Raw genomic sequence first — 22,983 nt, forward strand, 5'->3', positions numbered from 1 at the left:
AAGGCATTTGTTTCATTTATTTTTGTTCACAAGTATCATTCAAGTTCTGCTAAAATGGTATCACTAGTACAATATAATCTTATATATTCCTTAAGTATTTTCCATTCTCCATATGTTTTCTGATTTAAAGCTCCCCTGACTTTACCCGTCAGTTTTGCTAGTTGGAAATATTCTATCATTAGTGTCTGCCATTCTGTTATCGTTGGTGGTGTTTCGCTTTTCCAGTTTCTCGCCACGAGTATTCTTGCTGCCGTGATTGCATACATGAACAACGGTCTTATATTTTTTTAAAAAAATTATTGGCAATATTCCTAATAAAAAAATCTCTGGTCTTTTTTTGACGGTAAATTTGAATAGTTTCTTGAGTTCGTTGTAGATATTATTCCAGAAATCATATATGATTGCACAGGTCCACCACAGATAATATGACCCTATCTCCTTCTTACATCTCCAACATGTTGGTGACCTGCCTTTATACATTTTAGCAAGTTTTGATGGGGTATGGTGCCATCTGTATAACCTCTGGTTAGAGGTTGTAGGTTCAATCCCCGTATGAGATGGCTGCATATTCCTACACTGCAGGGGGTTGGACTAGACGATCCTTCTAACTCTATGATTCTAAGTCCACACAGCACAGAGTTAAACAGCGGAACTCCCTGCCACTGGAAGCAGTGATTGGCACCAACTGGGATGTTTTTAAAATAGGATTGGGCAAATTCATGGAGGAGAAGGTTAGTGATGACTACCAGCCAGGATGGTTATGCTCTGTCTCCAGTGTCGGGTCCAGTGATGCTTCTGAATACCAGAGGGACCCTGTGCTCAGTTCCTGCCTGTGGGTTTTGCATTGCGTTGCCCACTGTGAGAAGTGGATGCTGGCCTAAGTGGGCCAATGGCCTGATCCAGCAGGCTCTTCTGGTGTTATTATGAGGGCTTAACGTGCAGCTCTGGCCCCCATGCATTCAGTTACTCCGAGAGCTAAACCTGAGTTCAGTACTCCATAGTTTGTGTGCATAGAATATGCCTGGCAGTGATCCCAGAAGCGTCTGCTTCAACAGCAAAGCCACGCTTACTTCCAAGGAAGTGTGCATAGGATTGCAGACTAAACCCTGTGTCAACTAGAGCCAGGCTTTTTCGGCTGCGGCTCCAATCTGGTGGAACGCTCTGTCACAAGAGACTAGGGCCCTGTGGGACTTGACATCTTTCCGCAGGGCCTGCAAGACAGAGCTGTTTCACCAGGCCTTTGGCCAAGGCACAGTCTGACCCCCTCCTGTAATCCTCATAGAACTCTAGCCCAGTGGTTGCCATCAATTTGATTTTAATAAATTTTTATAATGAAATGTTTTTAGAATGTTGCACTATTTTATTGTTGTTAGCTGCCCTGAACCCGGCTTCGGCTGGGGAGGGCGGGATTATTATTATTATTATTATTATTATTATTATTATTATTATTATTATTATTATTATTTTCCCATTATATCTGATTGACCAGCCCCATAAAAAGCCCTTAATATTATGTACTATTAAAGTTGGAAGAGACACTTCAGAGGCCATAGAATCACAGTCAGGGTAGAGTCAGGGCTCCCTACAAAGGGTCATTAATCGAGTCCAACCCCCTGCAAGGCAGGACTCTCAGCTAAAGCATCCATTGCAGAAGGCCACCCAACCTCTGCTAAAAATCATCCAAGGAAGGAGAGTCCACAACTTCCCAAGGGAGACCGTTCCACCGTTCCACCGTCAAACAGCTCTTCCTGTCAGAAAGTCCCTCCTGATGTTTAGTTGTACTCTCCTTTCCTGCAACTTGAATCCATTGGCTCTGGTCTTCCCTTCTGGAACAGCAGATCACAAGCTTGCCCCCTCTTTCATGTGATGGCGCTTGAGATATTTGAAGGTGGCTCTCAGCTCTCCTCTCAGCATGGGCGCAGCCAGGGAGGGGCAGCTGCCTCCCAAAATCAATAAAAATACATAGCTAACTGAGGTTCTGCCCCCCCCCAAAGGCCTGTCCCCCTAACAAAAATCCTGGCTACGCCCATGCCTCTCAGTCTCCTCTTGCCCAGGTGAAACATACTCAACTCCCTCAATCGTTCCTCACAGGGAACCATTCCTCATGATTCCAGTCCATCTGCTGGAGTAACAGTGAAAGAGTCTGTTCCGCTTCCTGCTCAACAATAGTATGGTGTAGTGGTTAGAGTGCTGCCTAGGGTTGCACCATGCATTTAAAGCACCCCCCCCGAATCTTGGGGACTGTAGATTGGGGTGCTGGGAGTTGTAGCGCTGTGAGAGGGAAACTACAGTTCTCTGGATGGGGGGGGGTTTGCTTTAAATGTACATCCCCAAGGACCAGAGAGAATTGGGCTTCAAATCCCCCAGTCAGTGGCTGATTGGTGACCTGCGGCCGGTCTCCCTCTCTCAGCCTCAGCTGCCTCACATGGGTTATTGCATGGATAAAACAGAGAGGGAGAGCCATGCCTGCCACCTTGAGGAAAAGTGTAGAAATCAATAAAACCCTCTCTTCATCAGGCGAAAGGTCTCTTTTAACCAGTCCTCATTGGACTTAAGGCTTTCCAGACACCCCCACATTCCTAAATTATCATCATCTTGATCACCCTAACTCTACGAAAGGGCTTGGCTACCTTCTGGCCTGCTTCTTGATGACTGTGTGGGGCAGACAGAACATCTGCCCCTCCCCTCCACCAGCCTCAGGCTCTGGAGAGAGACTGGTTCCCCCCTCCCCCCCACTTGCTGGTCCCAAAGCTGACAAGGCATCCTTATTCCCAATTCCCCATGTTTGAAACAGAGTCATTTCAGATTTAGGTGCTGAGAAATATTTGCCCCCCTGGGCTCCGAAATTAGTGCTGGACCAACCCTGGGGAATATTTTCCAGTTTGAGGGCCAACCCTGGCCTTTAGACAGCCTTCCAAGGGCCATAGGCCAGGGGTGGGCGGAGCCAGAGGCAAAAGTAGACAGGGTAATGGAGGACCCCACCCCTCTTTGAGCAGTAGTCTAGTTTCTACACTGCTGACCCTTGATCCTCCATCCAGGCAAGCAAGAGGGGCGTGGCCAGCACTGAAGGGGCGTGGCCCAGACAGAGGGGTGGCTGGGAGGAGGCGTGGCCTTGGAGAGAGGGCGTGGCCTGGTGGTAATTTCAAGGGCTGGCTGGAAGGACCTGGAGGATTTGGGTTCCCTCACCTCATGCATCACACATCTCCAGGACCTGAGCAAAATGTTGCTTTTGCACAATGCAATTCCACACGTTACAACCCCTGATCCTGACTATGGAGTTTTAAATAAACATTGAGTCATTGCCAAATGACACGTGTCCCCTGTGACGCGGTTTAGCATCACCGTTCTTTGTTTTGGTCCCCAAACTACCAGGTGAAACAGGTTGTCCAAACTTGGGCCTCCCCACAGGCCGCTAGTCCCAAAAAACAAGCAGGCGGGTACGGTCTTTGGAACTCAGGGCTTTATTTGGCCGCTGTCGACAGTGTGGAGGGCTTTCTGGCTGGGCTCAGGCAAGATCCTCATCGGACGGGCACCCCAGCCAGTACTTGGAGATGGGGCGCGGGTACCTGGGGTAGACGAAATCCACACGTCGAGTGTTCAGGTTCAGGCGGTAGTACTTGTCTGAGAGGGAGGGAAGGAGGGAGGTACAGAAAGGGAGGAAGAAATCATGTTAATTTGGCTTCTCACTTCTCCAACCTTAAATCCAGCTCTCTGGATTTCTGCAGCAATTTGAGTCAAAGTTCACCAGGCGCAGATCACTTCTGTTTTGACCACATGTGCACCTGTTTTGAACCCACAAGTTTTTAAAGTTCTAACTGCCTGTGTTTCTAAGCTTTGCCTTGCTGCATATTCTTCAATTTCAAAACTGGACTGGGGTTCTCTCCCTAAAATGTGCTTGCCCCAAACCTGGATCTTGGCATCCAGGGAGTTCTCTTTTTGTGTCTATTTCCCCCCTCACCAGCAACAGCTGCAGCCCTTCCTCCATGCCATGTACTTACTGCCAACGAAGAAGTAGACGCTCTGGAAGGGCTGGCAAGGGGTGGTCCCGCCCAGCAGCCAGTCCAGGTCCGAGGACTCTGAGCTGGGTTCGCCTTGCCAGTCCCATGCATTCCAGCGTCCCCAGCGCTGGCGCTGGCGGTACTTCCTGCGGTGCCGGCGTGATGACTTCCTTGCTGGGCGGCGCTGGGCGGGGCTCTGTGCCACGTAGATCCGGCCGAGCATCACAGCGTCCAGGCCGCTGGGCACGCCTTTCCAGTCGCGGCTGATGAAACGCGCCCTGCTGGCCCCACCTGGAAATGGGGAGAGGGGACGTCAGAAGAACTGGGCAGCAGGCAAGGCCAGGCTTTCCTCAGGCCATCCCCATGGGCAGAGGAGGGTGACCAAGTCAATCGTGAGACTGGCAACCAAGCCTTACGAGAAAGGGTTAAGGCCGATGGATATGTTTGGCCTGGAAAAAAGGAGACTTGTTGCGGCAGCAAGTTCCCTAGTTTAACTGCGCACTGAGCCAACAGTGTGTTGCAGCAGCAGAAAAGGCTCATGCAATCCTAGGCAGCATCTGCAGAAGTCTAGCGTCCAGATCAAGGGAAGAGATATTACTGCTCTATTCTGCCTTGATCAGATCCACCTGGACTCCCATGTCCAGCTCTGCACACCCCAGTTTAAGGAGGATATTGTCAAGCTGGAATGTGTGCAGAGGAAATGGGGTCTTCTTCTGACTTTTGACTGAGCTGAGCCCCTTCCCTTACAGAATATAGTAAGATTCCAGTCCTCATGGGATGGCCTAAACCGCTGGTTAAAATCGGAAGGTGCCCTAGACCATCTTGCTCAGCGTTTTCCACACTGACTGGCAGCAGCTCTCTGGGGTTTCAGGCAAGGAGACCTTCCCAGCCCTACCTGGTGATGCTGGAGCCTTCTGCATGCCAAGCAGGTGCTCTGCCACTGAGCCACATCCCTCCCCAAATGTATGAACAGGGCAGGAGTCCCGTCCTCTCTTGCCCCCGGCGAGCACATTGGGCCAGCTCAGCAGGATGTGGCCCAGCTGTGGGTCCCTGCGGAGAGAGGGGCTCAGCCCGGACACCCCACACCCTCCCGCTGCTGCCCTACTCACTGCGCCGCGAGCCCCCGAAAAGCGCTTGGAAGATATCCTCCCAGCTGTCGCCCTTGAGCACGGCGTAGTGGTCGAAGACCAGCGAGGGGGACGTGGCCTCACAGTCCTCCCGTGTCGGCTGCTTGGAGAAGTCGTAGGACCAGTATTTCCGCCCTGGGGAGGCAGACGGAGAAGGGATTCAGCACCAGGCAGGGGAGAACAGATTTCACAGAGGGCTGCGCCAGGATCCCACTGCCAACCTCCCTTGTTCCTGGTGCAAATCTTCCCTGAACTCTTCTTCAATGGCAGGGAGGAGAGTGCCAGCCCTGAGATGGGTCTTGCAATGGGGGCCCCAACTTCCCATCATGCCGGTGCAGGGGGTGTCGGTTCTAAACTTAAATTTATAAGGCATCAAGAAAAGGTTCAGAAAAGGCTCTTCCGTTTAGAGAAGGTCAGGAAAAGATGACGCGTTAGGCCATGTCAGCCGGGAGAAAGGGGACGGAGAAGAGTTTTTCTCCCTGTCTCCTGACGCTAGAACTCGTGGACGAAGCTGAATGTTAGAAGATTCAGGGCAGAGAAAATAAAGTCCTTCTTCGTGCTGTGCAGTGTTAAACTCTGGAACTCCCTGCAACAGGAGCCAGCGATGGCCACCATTGTGGATGGCTGTAGAGGAGTATTGGACAAATGGAGGGGAAAGATACTGATGGCTCCGAGACAAAGGGGTCCTACTTTGCCTCCTGGCTCAGAGGCAGCAATACTCGCTAGAAACCGAACTTATGCTCGAATCCTGCTTGTGGGTTAAACTGTGGAACTCCCTCCCACAGGAGACGGTGATGGCCAACGGACTAGATGGCTTTGTAAGAGGAGTAGACAAATGCATGGAGGAGGAGGAGGAGACAGGCAGTCAGGTTGCGCATCCACAGCAGTGACCAGAGGAGGAATGACCGCTGGGAGGAGCCCAGAGACAAGAAACTCCTTGGCGCATCTGCAGCAGCACAACCGGACGCTTTCCTTTGCCCCAGCTGCAACAAAACATGTCTTTCCTGTATCAGTCTTTACAGTCCCAGCAGGCACTGCAACTATCCAGCCGCTTGACCTCGCCCCCAAAGACACACTTCTCCATTGTCTCCCGAGACAGACGGATGTCAGTCATTATTAAGCAAATCCATGGAGGAGGAGAGGGCTTCCAGTGGCTCCTAGCCAGGATGGCTCTGCTTTGCCTCTGAGTTTGGATTTGATATCCCGCCTTTTCACTACCCGAAGGAGTCTCAAAGCGGCTCACATTCTCCTTTCCCTTCCTCCCCCACAACAAACACTCTGTGAGGTGAGTGGGGCTGAGAGACTTCAGAGAAGTGTGACTGGCCCAAGGTCACCCAGCAGCTGCAGGTGGAGGAGCGGGGAAGTGAACCCGGTTCCCCAGATTACGAGTCCACCCCTCTTAACCACTACACCACACTGCCATTGGAGGCAGCCATGGTTCTGAACAGCAGTTGCTGGAAACCCCAGGAGGCAAGAGGGCTCTTCGGCTCAGATCCTGCTCGAGGGTTTGCCATGGGGGCAGCTGGCTGGCCACTGTGAGAACAGGACGTTAGACTAGATAGCCAACTGGCCTGATCCAGCAGCCTCTTCTTATATTTCTTACGCTCGTTTGTTAAGGATTCTGGGAAATGTAGTTCTGTGTCGCCTCTCAGTTGCCTTTCCTCTAAACTACACTTCCCAAGATTCTTTGGGGTTGGGGGAAATGCGTCTTAAGCACGCTTCAAAGGCAGAATAAACTCCCTAGTGTTTAGGGACCGCACCCCCAGCCTCACCTTGGAAGAAGTAGACCCTCTCGCTGGAGAAGTAGCTCTGGGCAGGCAGGGCAAAGGCAGCGTCCAGGTCATCAGGGATGCCCTTGAACCCGTCTGAGATGTTACGGGGGAAATCTGGCTCCAGGACTCCGTCAGCAAAGCGCCAGTATTGGCTGCCCTGGAGGAGAGAGGAAGCCATGGGCAGGCGAGGGTCAGGGATGCATGTCAGCTGAGGTGGGGGGCTGCCTGAACCCAGGGCTTTCTTACGTATATCCAGCGCCGTGGTGCAAAGATCCCTCTGGCACACACACACACACACACACACACACACACACACACCCCGTTTCCCAGAGTTGCTGACCTTTTTATGGCGCTGCCGGCAGCTTTGCGGGGCTGGAGGAGGCAGGCAGCGGCTGGAGGGCGGCTCCTCCGGTGGGGAAGAGGCAGCGGCCCCGGGCGCGGTGCTGCTTCAGTGAGGCGGGTGAGGGTGGCAAGCTGATGCCAGGAGGCGCTGCGCTGTGCCCAGCCTCCGCCTCTTCCCTGGCACCCTCCAGAACTTGGCGCCCTGGCGCTCCACGCCACTTGCCTCTGTGGGCAAGACGCCCCTGCCTGATCCACAACCAAGTTCAGAAAAATCTGAAAGCCCCCTTCTCTGAGCTGGGACCCTCCAGAGGCATAAAAGCTGTCTGGGGTTATCCCTCGTTTAAAGCTTGATAGGGGAAGGGCTGAGGCCCCACTTACTTTCCAAGCTCACATTAAGTTCTCTGCATTTCCAAATCAGTTTTTTTTTTTGGTGGTGGTGGGGAGAAATCATCATGAAAAGTCCTCAGCGTTTCAGGGTGATTTTCTTCCACTCTACACCTTTTAACATGGAGTTTGGACTGAGAGGCCCATCTCTGCAAAGCGATTTCCCCCAAATAGAACACATTTTTGTAAGTTCCCCACTACTGAGATATGAATTTTTGCGTACTGTGATGTGCACTTCTGTGCAATTATTAATTATTATTATTTAAATCTATATGCCGCTGTTCTTCAGGAGACCACAGGGCGGTTTATAATATACAATTCTATTCTTTTCTATTTAATTTGCTCTAATAATCTCAATTCCTGCCAACCTAGCAGTTCGAAAGCACGTCAAAAGTGCATGTAGACAAATAGGCACCTGTCAGAGCTGCTTGAAGATCCTAGCTCACAGAGGATCACGCTAGCCAGCAGTCCTTAAGTAAAAGTCTTTATTGAATTACAGTTTCCATTCTCACGCTGCTGTCCGCAACTCTACGTCTAGTAGCTAGATCGGCGAAGCTCCGTCTGAGTCTCCGCCCCGTGCGCACCAACTTAATATCCTAGCCTTGCTCCACCTTTTCCGCCTGACTGTCCTCCTCTGGGTCCCTCTACCCCCCGGGGCTTCTTCCTTCCGGGATTCTTCTGACGCTGACCCGGACCCTCCTGCCTCCTTGCGCCGGGCTTTAGGACCTGGTTCCCTTTCGGGGCTGCTTACTGCGCCGCCTTCCTCTGCATTTGAACTTGGCGCGCGCGCCCAACCTTCCACTTTCCTCTTAACCGTTTCTTCGCTCCCCGATGGAGGTGTGGCCACTCCTGACTCATGCCCTCCCTCCTGTGGTGAGCTGCCAGCGCTTCCCCCCTGGCTCCCTTCCTCTTCCCTGCTTCCTGGCGGTGACGCTGGTCCCGATTTCCAGCTGCTCCCCCCTGAGTCTCCTCTGGCTCTATCTTCCTGGGGTGCCCCCCTAGACTCCCCCCTTGCCCTGGCCACTGGTGCTCCTTTCTGTGAATCCTCTGATTCACTGGAAAGACTGGGAGATCTCGGGTAGTCGTCATCACTCATCCTTTCCTCTGCCTCCTCCCCTTCGCTCTCTGTTTCCTCCCTTGCCCGTGCCTCTGCTCCTAAACCCCTGACATCCATCCCCCCCTCGAAGCCCCCCAGTCCCCCTTCCCCTCCTTCCGGTGCTGGAGCTGTGGGCTGCTGTTGCAAAGGGACGAACGTCGGATATCGGTCGCTTCCCGTGGCAGGCCTCCATCGGAACTCTTCCGGGTCTTCCTCCCTGCTCTCGTCGACGACGGTCACCTCCGCTTCCATCTCTGTGCCGCCGTGCTCGAAACCAGGGTCATCCCCGAAAATGTCCATGTCCGTCTCTCCCTCACTTCCTCCTGGCGGCGTTGCTCGTCCTGAGCAGTCCAGCCACTTTCTGCGGAACTGCTCCTCTGGCCTATCGTCCCACCAATACGAGGGTTCTGAGACAGATCCCGAGGGTGACCCCTCCGGGGAACGGACGTCTCGTGTTGGTTCCTCGTCCGAGTCGAACCCCCGGAACGTGCTGGCCGAAAGCGTGGGCGTGAAAAGCCAGTCGTCGAAAAAGTCTGCTGGCATAGGTCTATGTGGGAAGAGGGCATGAAACTCGTCTTTGAGCAGAGGTTCGTCTAAAGCGTAGCCCGGCACCCAGCTGTTCGCACTGGCCGGGGTGCCCTCCCTGGCGAGAAAGTATTCTACCCCCTCTTCCCCCCATCTGGAGTCCAAAATCTCCGTGACGTCGTTGATGCGCTCCTTCTGTGCCGCTCCCGCGTGCCCTGTTCTGTCTTTGGCCGGACTCGGCGCCGTTCCGGGTTCCTGGAACCTGTGCGGTGCCTTGTAGGGAGTGAGCACCGATCTGTGGAATACCGGATGCATTCTGGAACCCTCCGGAAGTGCCAGTCTGAAAGCTACCGGGTTGACCTGCTCTTCGACTTGGTAGGGCCCCAGTTGTTTATGCCCTAGTTTCTTCTTGGCCAACGACCTGGCCGGCACTGCGTGGGCTGCTAACCAGACCCAGTCTCCCACGTGGAGCTCTTCGCCAACCCTTCTGTGCCTGTCCGCTTGTACCTTGTATGCGTGTTTGGCCAGCTCCAGGTGGCGCCTCAGCTGATCGTGGACTTCCTGCAGCTCCGACGCGAATGCATCTGCTGTCTGCGGCTCCCCTTCCCCCATTCTTTCCAGTCCCGGGAAGGTTCTGGGGTGCCTCCCGTTGTTGGCGAAGAACGGCGTGACCCCCGTGGATACGTGCTTCGTGTTGTTGTAGGCGAAGTCTGCAAGCGGCAGGTAATCCACCCACGTCGCAGGCTGTTGATTTGCATAACATCTCAGGTACTGCTGCATGATGGCATTGACCCGCTCCGCTTGCCCGTTGGTCTGCGGGTGTCTCGCCGACGCCAGGTTGATCTTGACGTTCAGGAAGCCCATCAGCTTCTGCCAGAAGTTCGAGATGAACTGCCGCCCGCGGTCGGACAGAATAGACCGTGGCAGACCGTGAACCTTGAACACGTGGTCTATGAACAGTTTGGCGGTTTGCTCCGCCGTGGCCACCTTAGCACACGGAATGAAATGCGCCATCTTGGAGAACAGGTCCACCACCACCAGCACTGCCGTCTTGCCCCTTGAGCTGGGCAGATCCGTGACAAAGTCCAGAGCCACCCTTTCCCAAGGTTCGACCGGAGTTTGCAGCGGCTCCAACAGTCCGGCCGGCGGTTTGTGCACTGGCTTGGCCCTCTGGCAGGTGTCACACCTCGCCACGTAGTCTGCGACCTCCCCTCTCATTCCAGGCCACCAGAAATCCCTGGCTACTAATTCCACCGTCTTCTCCTTGCCAAAGTGCCCGGCCGTGGGCGCGTCGTGCAGCTGCTGCAGCACCTTGGCTCGAAGTTCGTCTCCCGGCACGTAGATGGCCCCTTTACGGATGAGCAATCCATCTCTTAGCTGGAAACCGTCGGCCGCTGCTTTGCCCCTTTGCACCTCTGCCATCTTTGTTTGTGCGAAGGAGTCCCCCTGCAACGCTCGCCGCACCGCCTCTAGGTCCACGGTCGCCGCGGCGCACGCCCACACTGTCGGTGCGAAGATGTGCATGGCGGCCGCTGGTGTTGCGTCCTCCAGATACTGTGGCTTACGGGAGAGAGCGTCTGCCATGATGTTGGTGTCCCCCGGGACATACTCTATTCGGAAGTCGAAGTTCGCAAAGAACTCAGCCCAACGTATCTGCCTCTGGTTCAGGAACTGTGCCGTGCGCCAGTGCTCTAGATTCTTGTGGTCCGTGCAAACCTGCACCGTGTGCTTGGCGCCGACCAGAAAGTGCCTCCACGCCTTGAACGCTGCATGAATGGCCAGCAACTCCCTGTCCCAGATGGTGTAGTTCTGCTCGGACTTGCTGAGCTTCCTGGAGTAAAACGCTCCCGGTCGCCACACCCCCTGCGGGTCTTTCTGCAGCAGGACCGCCCCCACGGCTCTGTCCGAAGCGTCTGTCTCCACCCTCATCGGCTTGCTGGGGTTGACATGAAGCAGCTGCTCTTCCGACGCGAAGAGACGCTTGAGTGCCTGAAAGGACTGCTCCGCCTGCTCTGTCCAGATGAACTTCTTTTTCTTGGAGCTAAGCGTGTCAGTGATGGCCGCCGTCTGCATCGCGAAGCCCTTGATAAACTTGCGATAGAAGTTCGCAAAGCCGACAAACCGTTGGACCTCCTTCCGGTTGCGCGGGCTCTTCCAATCCAACACTGCTCGAACCTTGGCGCTGTCCATGGCGAGCCCCTTGTCAGACAGCTTGTAGCCCAGAAAATCCACCTCCGGCACGTCAAATTGGCACTTCTCCAGCTTGGCGTAGAGCCTATGTTGCTTTAGCCTGCTCAGCACTTCCTTGACGTGCTTGTCATGCTCCTGCTGCGACTCCGAAAAGATCAGGATGTCATCTAAGAAACAGACGCACGTCTTGTAGAGAAGTCCCGCCAACACGTGATGCATAAATGCTTGAAAAACGTGGGAGCCATTTTGCAGTCCAAAAGGCATAACTCTGTATTCGTAGGTACCCAGTGGCGTGAACATGGCTGTCTTCCACTCATCACCCTCCCGCATGCGAATGAGGTTGTACGCCCCCCGCAGGTCCAACTTGGTGAACACTTTTCCCTTCCGCACCTTCGCCAGGAGGTCGTCGATTCGGGGCATGGGGAAGTCCGACGGCTTGGTCACACTGTTCAAAATCCTGTAATCCACCACGAGTCTTTTTTGGGGCGTGTCTCGCTTCTTAACAAAGAATACAGGACTGCCCCCCGCTGCCTTGGACTCTCGGATGAAACCGCGCTCCAAATTATGATCGATGAAGTCTTTGAGTTCCTGCAGCTCGTCCTCCGACATGGAATACAGCTTCCCTTTAGGCAGCGCCGCCCCCGGCAGCAGGTCAATTTTGCAGTCATATGGTCTGTGAGGGGGTAGCCTGTCCGCCTCCTTCTCGCAGAAAACTTCCAAAAATTCTGCGTACTTGTGGGGAATCGCTTGCAGCGTGCCTAGCAGCAGCTGTGACTCCTCTTCCTCTCCTTCCTGCCTGGGCACGATGCAGTGTTCAGCACAAAAGGAAGAGCCGAAGACCAGCTGCCTCTGGTACCAAGCCATCGTTGGGCTGTGCTTGTCCAGCCAACTCATGCCCAATACAATGGGCGTGTCAGATAGTTGAGTGACGTTGAAGCTGATGATTTCTCTGTGATTCCCAAGTCGCATCACCATTGGTGGCGTCTGCTTCACCACTTGCCCCCCGAGCAGCTCCCTGCCATCCACAGTGACAACCTGCAGGGGCAGTGTGGCCGGCAGCAACTGCACAGCGTGCCTGTCGACAAAGTCCTGCCCTATAAAGTCTGCATTGCTGCCTGAGTCGATGGTGATTGGCACGTCCATGGTGATTCCATTGGGCAGCTGGAGAGATGCTGTGAGCCTCACTACTGGTTTGGGCGGGAGGGGGTTCACTGGCTGTAAAATCTCTGGGGACTGCGTCACTAACACGTCTGGCTGGGCCCCAGTGCCTCTTCCTCCAGCCAGACATCGTCGTTTCCCTGCTGTGGTCCTCCTTGCTGCGTTGCTGCAGTCACCATTGCTGAGGCTGCAGTGAGCTTGTGGGGCCTCTGGGGACACTCTTTCGCATATGCCCTGGCTGCTCACAGACGTAACACTTCCTGTTCCCTCTAGGAGGCTTCGCTTTCACTGTTGTCGGTGCTAGGGCTCTGGTTGCTGACTGAGCCCTTGCACCTCCAACCTCCATAGGTTCGGCTCCTCCTCCTGGCGGAGGCGTGGATTGCGCCCGCGCTGCTTCTCTGGGAAGGAAGGAGGGGCCCCCGGCTGGTTCGCGCCCTCCACGCCCTTCGTCCTTGCTCCACGGACGTCCTTCCAGCCTCACCCCCACTGCCAGTGCCCGCTGAACGACCTCCTGGGTGGTTCGGGGTCTCTCCCCCCTGGCTATCTCATCTTTAATCGAGTTGTGCAGCCCCTCCCAAAAGAGGTCTCTTACAGGAGCCGAATCTCTGTCCCATTCCAGGGCGCTGACCAAGGCGAAAAAGCGGGCATGATACTGTCTGACGCTGGCCCTTCCTTGTCTCAGCCCATGCACCTCCTTCCGTGCAAGATCCACGTCAATACTTGATAAAAAACACCCATCCATCGCTTTAATAAAGGCATCCGCATTCTGGAGCGCCGGATCCTTATCTCTCCATAAATTGCGCAACCATGCTTTCGCATCCCCATGCAGATGGGACATGATGAACCCCACTCTCTCTTGTTCATCTCTAAAGTCTTTATGCAGCAGTTGCAGTGCGCACAGTACGTCTGCTCTAAAGTTGGGATACTGTTGCAGGTTCCCATCGAAGTGAGAGAGCAGCCCGCCTGTCCGTCTCGCTAACCCAATTCCCTCCTGCCGGGGTGTCTGCTTTGCCAGCACGTCTAACCTGACCTGGAGATCCCTGCAGGCGGCAGCTGCCTCCTCCTCTCTCTTCCTGGATGCTAGAACCTCGGCGTTCAGTTGTGCCACTGCTTTTCTGAGGTCCTCTATCTGCTGCTCAGCCGTCATGTCGTCTGCCGTTCGTGAGCTCGCTAGTAGGCACCTGTTTCTCTCCCCTCCTCGAGGCTGTAGATGCCCACAATGGTGTGACGGAGCTTACTGTCAGAGCTGCTTGAAGATCCTAGCTCACAGAGGATCACGCTAGCCAGCAGTCCTTAAGTAAAAGTCTTTATTGAATTACAGTTTCCATTCTCACGCTGCTGTCCGCAACTCTACGTCTAGTAGCTAGATCGGCGAAGCTCCGTCTGAGTCTCCGCCCCGTGCGCACCAACTTAATATCCTAGCCTTGCTCCACCTTTTCCGCCTGACTGTCCTCCTCTGGGTCCCTCTACCCCCTGGGGCTTCTTCCTTCCGGGATTCTTCTGACGCTGACCCGGACCCTCCTGCCTCCTTGCGCCGGGCTTTAGGACCTGGTTCCCTTTCGGGGCTGCTTACTGCGCCGCCTTCCTCTGCATTTGAACTTGGCGCGCGCGCCCAACCTTCCACTTTCCTCTTAACCGTTTCTTCGCTCCCCGATGGAGGTGTGGCCACTCCTGACTCATGCCCTCCCTCCTGTGGTGAGCTGCCAGCGCTTCCCCCCTGGCTCCCTTCCTCTTCCCTGCTTCCTGGCGGTGACGCTGGTCCCGATTTCCAGCTGCTCCCCCCTGAGTCTCCTCTGGCTCTATCTTCCTGGGGTGCCCCCCTAGACTCCCCCCTTGCCCTGGCCACTGGTGCTCCTTTCTGTGAATCCTCTGATTCACTGGAAAGACTGGGAGATCTCGGGTAGTCGTCATCACTCATCCTTTCCTCTGCCTCCTCCCCTTCGCTCTCTGTTTCCTCCCTTGCCCGTGCCTCTGCTCCTAAACCCCTGACAGCACCGCTCTGGCAGGAAGGTAAACGGCGTTTCCGTGCGCTGCTCTGGTTCTCCAGAAGCAGCTTAGTCATACTGGCCACATGACCTGGAAACTGTATGCCGGCTCCTTTGGCCAATAAAGTGAGATGAGCGCCGCAACCCCCGAGTCGGCCACGGCTGGACCTAATGGTCAGGGGTCCCTTTACCTTTACCTTAATAATCTCAATAAGATATAAGTATTAATACGCAACCCAAAGGTCATAATGTAATATCTGCGCAACATAAAAAAACCAAAACTGTGATATAGAAACACCCTTATGGGAAGGGAGGATGGTGGGAGTTGTAGTTTGAAACGTCTGCAAGGCGCCAGGTTTGGCAAAGGCTGGGCAGGGGACCAGGAGGGGAACTGGGGTGTGTGAGCCTCTCACCTGGAAGATGTAGGTCTTGCCCTCGCAGTTGACGCGGGTGAAGGCGGCATCGATGGGCCCCTCAATGCCCCACACTTCCTTGATGAGCTTGGGGTACCCCGGCCTCACGCTCTTCTCGTCCAGCTCATAGAAATACTTTCCTGGACAAGGGCGGGAGGGAGAGGAAGAGACAGGCAGAGGAAGGTGAACATTTGTTCCCAGAATCCCTAACTTTGGAACTCCCTCCCTGGAGAAGCCAGACAGGCTCCCTCCTTGCTGTTCTCCTACCGGCATGTGGAGACCTCCTTGTTCCTACGGGCTTTGGGGAAGTCACTGTTTTTAAGGAAATGGATGGTGCTGTGATGTTTTAATGTAATGATCTGCATGTTTTAAAAGATCACACTTGTACACATAATTTGGGGTCACCCAGCCAGATGGGTGGGGTATAAAAAATCAAATTATTTATTATTATTATTATTATTATTATTATTATTATTATTATTATTATTTGCTATCTAAAAAATAAATGGTCTTTTGAAATTTAAATAAAAAACCTCTCCTTTAAAGGTGTACCTTGTTCTGCACTTTGGAACTCAGTTTCCCCCGTGTTTTCCCTCTTTTATTGCTGGATTGTGCGGCAATGATTTATGTGCCTGTGTATAATTGTTGTGCTCCTTGCAATAAAGTCAGCTAATTATAAAAATAAAAGATAAATGGCTCCGTTTGCACCTTGGGCTCCTGCGAGATCCAAACGCCTGGGGAGCAGCGGAGCCTGGGGAGTCATGCCCCCCTGCAGGTCTCCGGGCCCCTCAGAGCCACGTCTGGATTGTGGGTGCTGGGGTCAGCTCCCCGCCCCCCTGACCCAGACTGTACCCCGGAAAGCGTAGATGGAGCCGTTCTTCAGGCTGGTGAAGGCGTCAAAAGGAGCCCCGCTGCAGGCCTCCTCTTCTTCTGGGGCATCGGTCGGGGCCTCTGTCTCGGGGGGCAAGGGGGCTTCCTTGGTGGGCTCGGCCACACCCCCGTCCACCTCCCCCGGCCACACATCATCGTACTCAAACCACGTGGTTGACTCGGGGGCTCTGCTGGTGGGCGTGGGCTCGGGGGTCGTGGCGTTGGGGAGGTCGTAGTAATCCTGGTAGTCATCTTCCGGCTGCGTGAAAACGTCTCCGCGGGTCACTGGGGGAAAAGGAGAGACGCCAGGTGAACGTTGGCAAATGGATGGGGGAGGGCACTCTCCATTACTTCCTCTCAGAAGATCCCGGGAACTATAGTTCACCCCTTGCAAAACATTTCCCAGCACCCTTAACAAACTTCCCTTCCCACAATCTCCTGTCTTCTGTGCAAATGTGCTTTTGTTACAAGGGGCGCTTGCTCATTTAAAGTGCATAGCTTCCCCTCGGGGAATCCTGGGAACCGTAGCTTATGCCTCGTGAAGCTACAATTCCCAGCAGCGGTTATCTCCCGCTTGGACTTCTGCAATGCGCTCTATGTGGGGCTACCTTTGAAGGTGACCCGGAAACTACAACTAATCCAGAACGCGGCAGCCAGACTGGTGACTGGGAGCGGCCGCCAAGACCATATAACACCGGTCTTGAAAGACCTACACTGGCTCACAGTACGTTTCTGAGCACAATTCAAAGTGTTGGTGCTGACCTTTAAAGCCCTCGGCCCAGTATACCTGAAGGAGTGTCTCCGCCTCCATCGTTCAGCCTGGAGGTCCAGCACCGAGGGCCTTCTTCACTGCGAGAAGCCAAGTTACAGGGAACCAGGCAGAGGGCCTTCTTGGTAGTGGCGCCCTCCCTGTGGAACGCCCTCCCACCAGATGTCAAAGAGAACAACAACTACCAGACTTTTAGAAGACATCTGAAGTCAGCCCTGTTTAGGGAAGCTTTTAATGTTTGATGTATCACAGTATTTTAATATTTTTTTGGAAGCTGCTCAGAGTGGCTGGGGAAGGCGAGCCAGATGGGCGGGGTATAAATAATAAATAAATTATTATTATTATTATTATTATTATTATTATTATTATTATTATTATTATTATTATTCCAAGTCTGACCCGTGGTCCTTCTAGATGAGTGTTGTCTCCACTGTTTGGCAGAAGCTCTCCAGGATTTTGGGAAGAGCTCTCCGAGCTGGAGATGGAGCCAGGGGCTGAATTTGGGGCCTTCTGCATGCAGAGCAGGTGTCCCATGCCCCTGTGCTGCTGACGATACCTTTGGATTTGCAGGCAGTCCAGTAGTCACTGCAGCAGCTCTGGTAGTACATGCAGAGATCGTCACACTGGCATTTCCTCTCCTTGTTGAAGCCGTCATTGCAGCGCCCCTCGCAGGTCTCTGGGCAGGGGGAAAGGGAACCATCAACAAGGATGGAAGGAGGAGGAAACCCCCACAAAAGAACAGCAGCAAGAGAAATGGGTGAACTATGCAGAACTGGCTAAAATGACACACAAATGGCGAGAGAAGGACAACTGTGACTTCAAAGGAGAATGGGAACTTTTGGCAGGTTTTGAATATACAAATTTATTGATTGTTAACATAGTATATAGATAATATAAGGATTTATACAATTTTACAGTATGCAGAGAACAATATGAGTTGAGAAATCAGAGAGAGGAGCTGAGGGAAGTCTTGAGGGGGAGGGAGGGGGGTTTGAGGGGGAGGTGGGGGGGAAGGGGGAAAATAATGAATATGAGATGTTTTGATATTTTGTTATGTTGAAATTGTTAATTAAAAAATTTTTAAAAAGAAAGAAAGAGAACCAGCAAAACAGCAAGGAGTAATGGGAAGAGTTAGGAGTTAAACTATGGAACTCCCTCCCAGGTACATATTGATATAGGAATGTATTAGATAAAATGGAAAGAAATATACAATAATAAGAGTACATTCATTTGTAAAAAAAGGAATATACAACGGGATAGACAGGAAGTCCAAAGTGTTGGTATATATATGATTTTGGAATAGTTTTTTGTCCTTTTGCTTTGTTTTCCTTTAAGTATATAAACTTTGTATACGTGCTGGAAATTGCAGTATAATAAGCCTTGTGATGTAATATGATAATGTTTACCGATGTAACATAAGAACTTTAATAAATAAATAAAACTGGGGGGGGGGGGACCTATGGAACTCCCTCCCACCAGAAGCAGTAATGGACACCAACCTGGATGGGTTTAAAGTGTCCTGAGGGTAAGAGCCATTGGGCGGTGGGGTGGACTCCCTCTGAAGGTGGTGGGCTCTCCTTCCTTGGAGGTTTTTGAGCAGAGGTTGGGTGGCCCTCTGTCAGGGATGCTTTAGCTGAGATTCCTGCATTGCAGCAGGGGGTTGGACTAGATGACCCTATGGGGTCCCTTCTAACTCTACAATCCTCTGATTCTATGAAAAGAGGATTGGACACATTCCTGGAGAACGCTATGGATGGCTCCTGGCTATGATGGGTCTGCTCTGCCTCCACAATTTCTGGAAACCGCAGGAGGGGAGAGTTGCTCTTGGGCTTGAATCCTGCTTGTGGGTTTCCTATGGGTGTCTTGGGTGGCCAGTGGCGTAGCGTGGGGGGTGCCAGGGGTGCCGACCGCACCGGGCGCAACATCTGGGGGGGGCGCGAGTCCAGAGGGAAGGGACAAGTTCCTTCCTCCGCCGGGCTCCCCGCCGCCACCGCCAGCCTTGCGCCCTAGCGCGCGCGCCCCCCGCCGATGCTGTGGCTGCGCTCCGCTCACTGCTCGCAGGAGGAGCAGCCGCTGCAGCAGCGCCGACGCCGCCACCGACGCCTGGCCGGGCACGGGCAGCCTCTGCACCCTGCCGCCGCCGCCATCCCCTCGGCCCAGCCACAGGCGGCGGCTGCTTCTGCCTCCATCCTCCTCCGGGCAAGCAGCGTTGTTTGCGTGGCAGCGCCAGCGGCAACTCGCAGGTTAGGGGTTGGGGGGGCGCAAATTACTTGCCTTGCCCCGGGTTAGGGGGCGCAAATTACTTGCGTTGCCCCGGGTGCTGACAACTCACGCTACGCCGCTGTGGGTGGCCCCTGTGAGTACAGGATGCTGGATCCAGTGGCCCTGACCTGATCCTGCAAGCTTTTCCTAGGTTCTTACTTTCCAGAGACCAAGGCAGGTGGTCTGTTTGTCCCCAGTCAGGGCTGGCACCAGGGGGCACCACACAGCAACTCCACTGCGACTGCCATTTGCACAGGATAGGCACTGCATGAATTAGGTAAAGGTAAAGGTAAAGGTAAAGGTAAAGGTAAAGGTAAAGGTACCCCTGACCATTAGGTCCACAACTCTGGGGTTGCGGCAGGAGGAGCCAGAGTACAGCTTCCGGGTCATGTGGCCAGCATGACTAAGCCGCTTCTAGCGAACCAGAGCAGCGCACGGAAACACCGTTTACCTTCCTGCCGGAGCGGTACCTATTTATCTAGTTGCATTTTGATGTTCTTTCGAACTGCTACATTGGCAGGAGCAGGGACCGAGCAACGGGAGCTCACCCCATCGCAGGGATTCGAACCGCTGAGCTTGTGATCGGCAAGTCCTAGGCTCTGTGGTTTAACCCACAGCGCCACCAGCGTCCCTAATAAACTCAGTACATGCCATCTATAGGGGGTGGGGATGTAAGCTGCTTCAAGATTCTCAGAATTTAATCTTGACAGAAATGAGAAATGTTACCAAAGGAACCAAGGTCCAAAATTAATGAGAGTGGGGAGGCAGAACGGGGTCAGGGAAGCAGCCTTGGAAAGAAGTGGAAAGAAGGCCCTTCATCACATGGCCCAGAGTTAAACGGCGGAACTCCCTGACACAGGAAGCAGGGATGGCCACTAACTTAAAAAGGTAAAGGGACCCCTGACCGTTATGTCCAGTTGTGGCCGACTCTGGGGTTGCGGCGCTCATCTCGCTTTATTGGCCGAGGGAGCCGGCATACAGCTTCTGGGTCATGTGGCCAGCATGACTAAGCCTGGCGAACCAGAGCAGTGCACGGAAACGCCGTTTACCTTCCCGCCGGAGCGGTACCTATTTATCTACTTGCACTTTGATGTGCTTTCGAACTGCTAGGTGGGCAGGAGCTGGGACTGAATAACGGGAGCTCACCCCGTTGTGGGGATTCGAACCGCCGACCTTCTGATCGGCAAGTCCTAGGCTCTTTGGTTAATATGTGCCAATTCAGGCTTGCTCTGGGGAGAAGGGAGAGGGAACCGACTCCATCTCTTGCTTTCTGGGCTGGTTGGCGAGCTGCTTTTGGAGCCTGGGAGACTCGCACAGAGATCGGGGCCTCCACTTGGCTTGCAAGCCGTGGGCAAGATTTGCTGTAGATTAAAACCAAAGCAAGATTCATCCGGTGGATGGAAGGGTTTGGAAGAGTCATCTGGTATTGAGTGAGAAAGTGACACCACGGGGGCCGCGGTATCAAGGATAGAATCACAGAATTGTAGAGGGACACCCAGAGTCATCTAGTCCACCCCCTGCAATGTAGACCCTCTCCCTTTCTCTATTCCTTTAATGGCAGAGAAGTGGGGCCGAAATCCACCATCCCTCCTGCGCTTTAAGGGGAAATTCTCCATTCACTTCTGGCAACAAACAGATGTGAATTGCAAGCAGATATCAAGCAATCTGAATGTTTGCTAAGCGCACGTGAAATAAAATTGCAAAATTAGATTGCTTCCTAAGGCAAGGACAGGGAGGAGAATCTTTTTCAGGCCTGAGGGCTGCAGTCCCTTCTACTTAACTTTCCAGGGGCCACGTGACGTGGTGGGAGGGGTCCTCAGTGAAAGTGGGTGGCGCAACACAGGCTCTGTGCTGTAGGCTGGTTTCTACACAAACACCCCTCCTCCCTTATCCCCCATCCAGGGAAACTAAGAGGCAGGATCAGGGTTCAAGGACAGATTCCCAGCTGGGCAAAGACCCTCACGCGGGGGGGGGGGGCAGGGCAGGGCTGGTGAGGGCTGTGGCGAGTCCCAGGGACCATATTCAGGAAACTTTTTGATGCAATTTTGACATTTCCCAATGCAATTCAACCTGCCCCTGCCCCCCCGAAAACCACATTATTGCCTAACAGGAGGAATTTAATCAATCTTTCTGTTTTTTCTTTTGTTCTTTCTCATTCTGATTGTTCCCAGTATCATCCGTGTGTGCGTGCGCACAAATTGTCCCTGAAACCCATAGGGGGGGCACTCAAAGAAGTTTTACTCAGAGTAGAAACCCTGAACATTAAATGAACGTGACTCAGATAGAGCCACTGACCTCAACAACTCTGAGTAAAACTCTGTTGGAAGGCACCCCACTTCCAAAGCTTCCCCAGCAGATGGACTTGGCAGCCCCTTGTGGCGGGGAGTTCCAAAAGCTAACGCTCCCTCCCACTCTGAACAGTTTTATCATGGAGACGCACCTAGGCTGGTTGCAAGTTCTCTTGGGATTCCCCAGTCAAGAGCTCAAATGGGGGGGGGAGTTATTGGGGGGGTTATGGTACTCACCCTCGGCAGCAAAGCTCCCCCACAGGCAGCCCAGCAGCAAGACCAGGCTGAGGAGCTTCATGGCGAGTGGCTGGGCAGGCGGGTGGCCGTCCTCCTCTGATGGGACCCCGGGGGTTGTGCCAGGGATCCTGTTTGCTCAGCCCAGCCTCCCTGCTTCAAAGGGAACACGCAAGGTCACTGGGGTCACCAGCCTCCTCCTCTTCCTCCTCCAACTATCTCTTTCCCTTTGTCACCAACTTTCCCTCCAAAGTCACGGGGGTCGGCGACTGGACGGCTCCACGGCTAAGCCTGCCCTCCTCCACCCTTTCAGCCTTCGAGGGCAAGACGTGCAAAGACGCACTCTGAGTATGGACACATGTTCACACCAGATGTTTAAAGAGCTGCAATACCCCTTTAAAGGAGCCACGGCTCTCCCCCCCCCAAGAATCCTGGGAGTTGTAGTTTGCTCAGGGTGCTGAGAGATGTTAGAAGAAGAAGAAGAAGAGTTTGGATTTGATACCCTGCCTTTCACTCCCTTTAAGGAGTCTCAAAGCGGCTAACATTCTCCTTTCCCCTCCTGCCCCCCAACAAACACTCTGTGAGGTGAGTGGGGCTGAGAGACTTCAGAGAAGTGTGACTGGCCAAAGGTCACCCAGCAGCTGCATGTGGAGGAGCGGAGACGCGAACCCGGTCCCCCAGATTACGAGACTACCGCTCTTAACCACTACACCACACTGGCGTAGGGGAGACCAGGGGTGCCAACTTGAATAAAACAGTGTGGGAGCCCAGGTAAGCCCCACCCTGAATAACTGATCATATGATGCAGTGCACACACACCATTTGAATGGGAATGCCCATCAACTTTGAGGGGCCCCAGGACCCACAAATATTTTATACCTTCTCGGTAGTGGTGCCTTCCCTATGGAACACCCTCCCACCAGATGTCAAAGAGAACAACAACTACCAGGCTTTTAGAAGACATCCGAAGGCAGCCCTGTTTCGGGAAGCTTTTAATGTTTGATGTATTATAGTATTTTAATATTCTTTTGGAAGCCGCCCAGAGTGGCCGGGGAAGCCCAGCCAGATGGGCGGGGTATAAATAATAAATTATTATTATTATTATAGGAGTTGGCTCTTATGGGGGCTATTCCTCTGCTGGAGCTACAATTCCCAGAGCAGTTTAACAATCAATCCCCCTTCACAAGGAAGTCTGGGAATCGTAGTTCTGTGAGGGGAAACGGGGTGTGTGTGTGTGTGTGTGTGTGTCTCCCAACAGCTCATAGCACCCTTAACATACTACAGCTCCCAGAATTCTCTGGGGGAAGCCATGCCTGTATAAAATGGTATCATCGCGCTTTAAATGTTTGGTTGTGCATGTGACTTTCTTTTGCTTTGAGGAACGTGAGTAGAGTCAGCTTCCCAAATATCTGACGCAGTTTTACAGCCACTCTTTCCCCCGATGGAGCAGCCCTGGAAGGGCCTGTCAAAATGCAGGCAGCTTGGGGCAGAGCCCTACGAGGGCCACGCCAGACTCCCCACAACCTGGTCCCAAATTTGGGGCTGACTCTAGAGCTTACGCCCCCCGCAA

General features: G+C 53.4%; 1 protein-coding gene across 1 annotated transcript; it reads right to left on the reverse strand.

Annotated features, from left to right (window-relative positions):
- Positions 1 to 3,442: 3,442 nt before the first annotated feature.
- VTN (vitronectin) lies at positions 3,443 to 21,577 on the reverse strand. The gene is made up of 8 exons (XM_081172391.1): positions 21,417 to 21,577; positions 17,186 to 17,305; positions 15,843 to 16,145; positions 14,991 to 15,130; positions 6,898 to 7,054; positions 5,108 to 5,260; positions 3,999 to 4,289; positions 3,443 to 3,621 (listed from the first exon to the last, which is right to left on the reverse strand). Exons 1-8 carry the CDS (start codon positions 21,475 to 21,477, stop codon positions 3,506 to 3,508), a joined length of 1,341 nt encoding a protein of 446 aa, XP_081028517.1. The 5' UTR covers positions 21,478 to 21,577; the 3' UTR covers positions 3,443 to 3,505.
- Between the last annotated feature and the right edge of the window lie 1,406 nt (positions 21,578 to 22,983).

This window comes from Podarcis bocagei, assembly GCF_964188305.1.
Source record: "Podarcis bocagei genome assembly, chromosome: 15".
Classification (NCBI taxonomy): domain Eukaryota; kingdom Metazoa; phylum Chordata; class Lepidosauria; order Squamata; family Lacertidae; genus Podarcis; species Podarcis bocagei.

Coding starts and splice junctions, on each gene's coding strand:
- VTN (XM_081172391.1), bottom strand. CDS start 21,477: ATGAAGCTCCTCAGCCTGGTCTTGCTGCTGGGCTGCCTGTGGGGGAGC. Junction 15,131..15,842: donor CTCCATCTACGCTTTCCGGG/GTACAGTCTGGG, acceptor GCCCTTGTCCAG/GAAAGTATTTCTATGAGCTG. Junction 4,290..5,107: donor TTTCGGGGGCTCGCGGCGCA/GTGAGTAGGGCA, acceptor CCCCATTTCCAG/GTGGGGCCAGCAGGGCGCGT.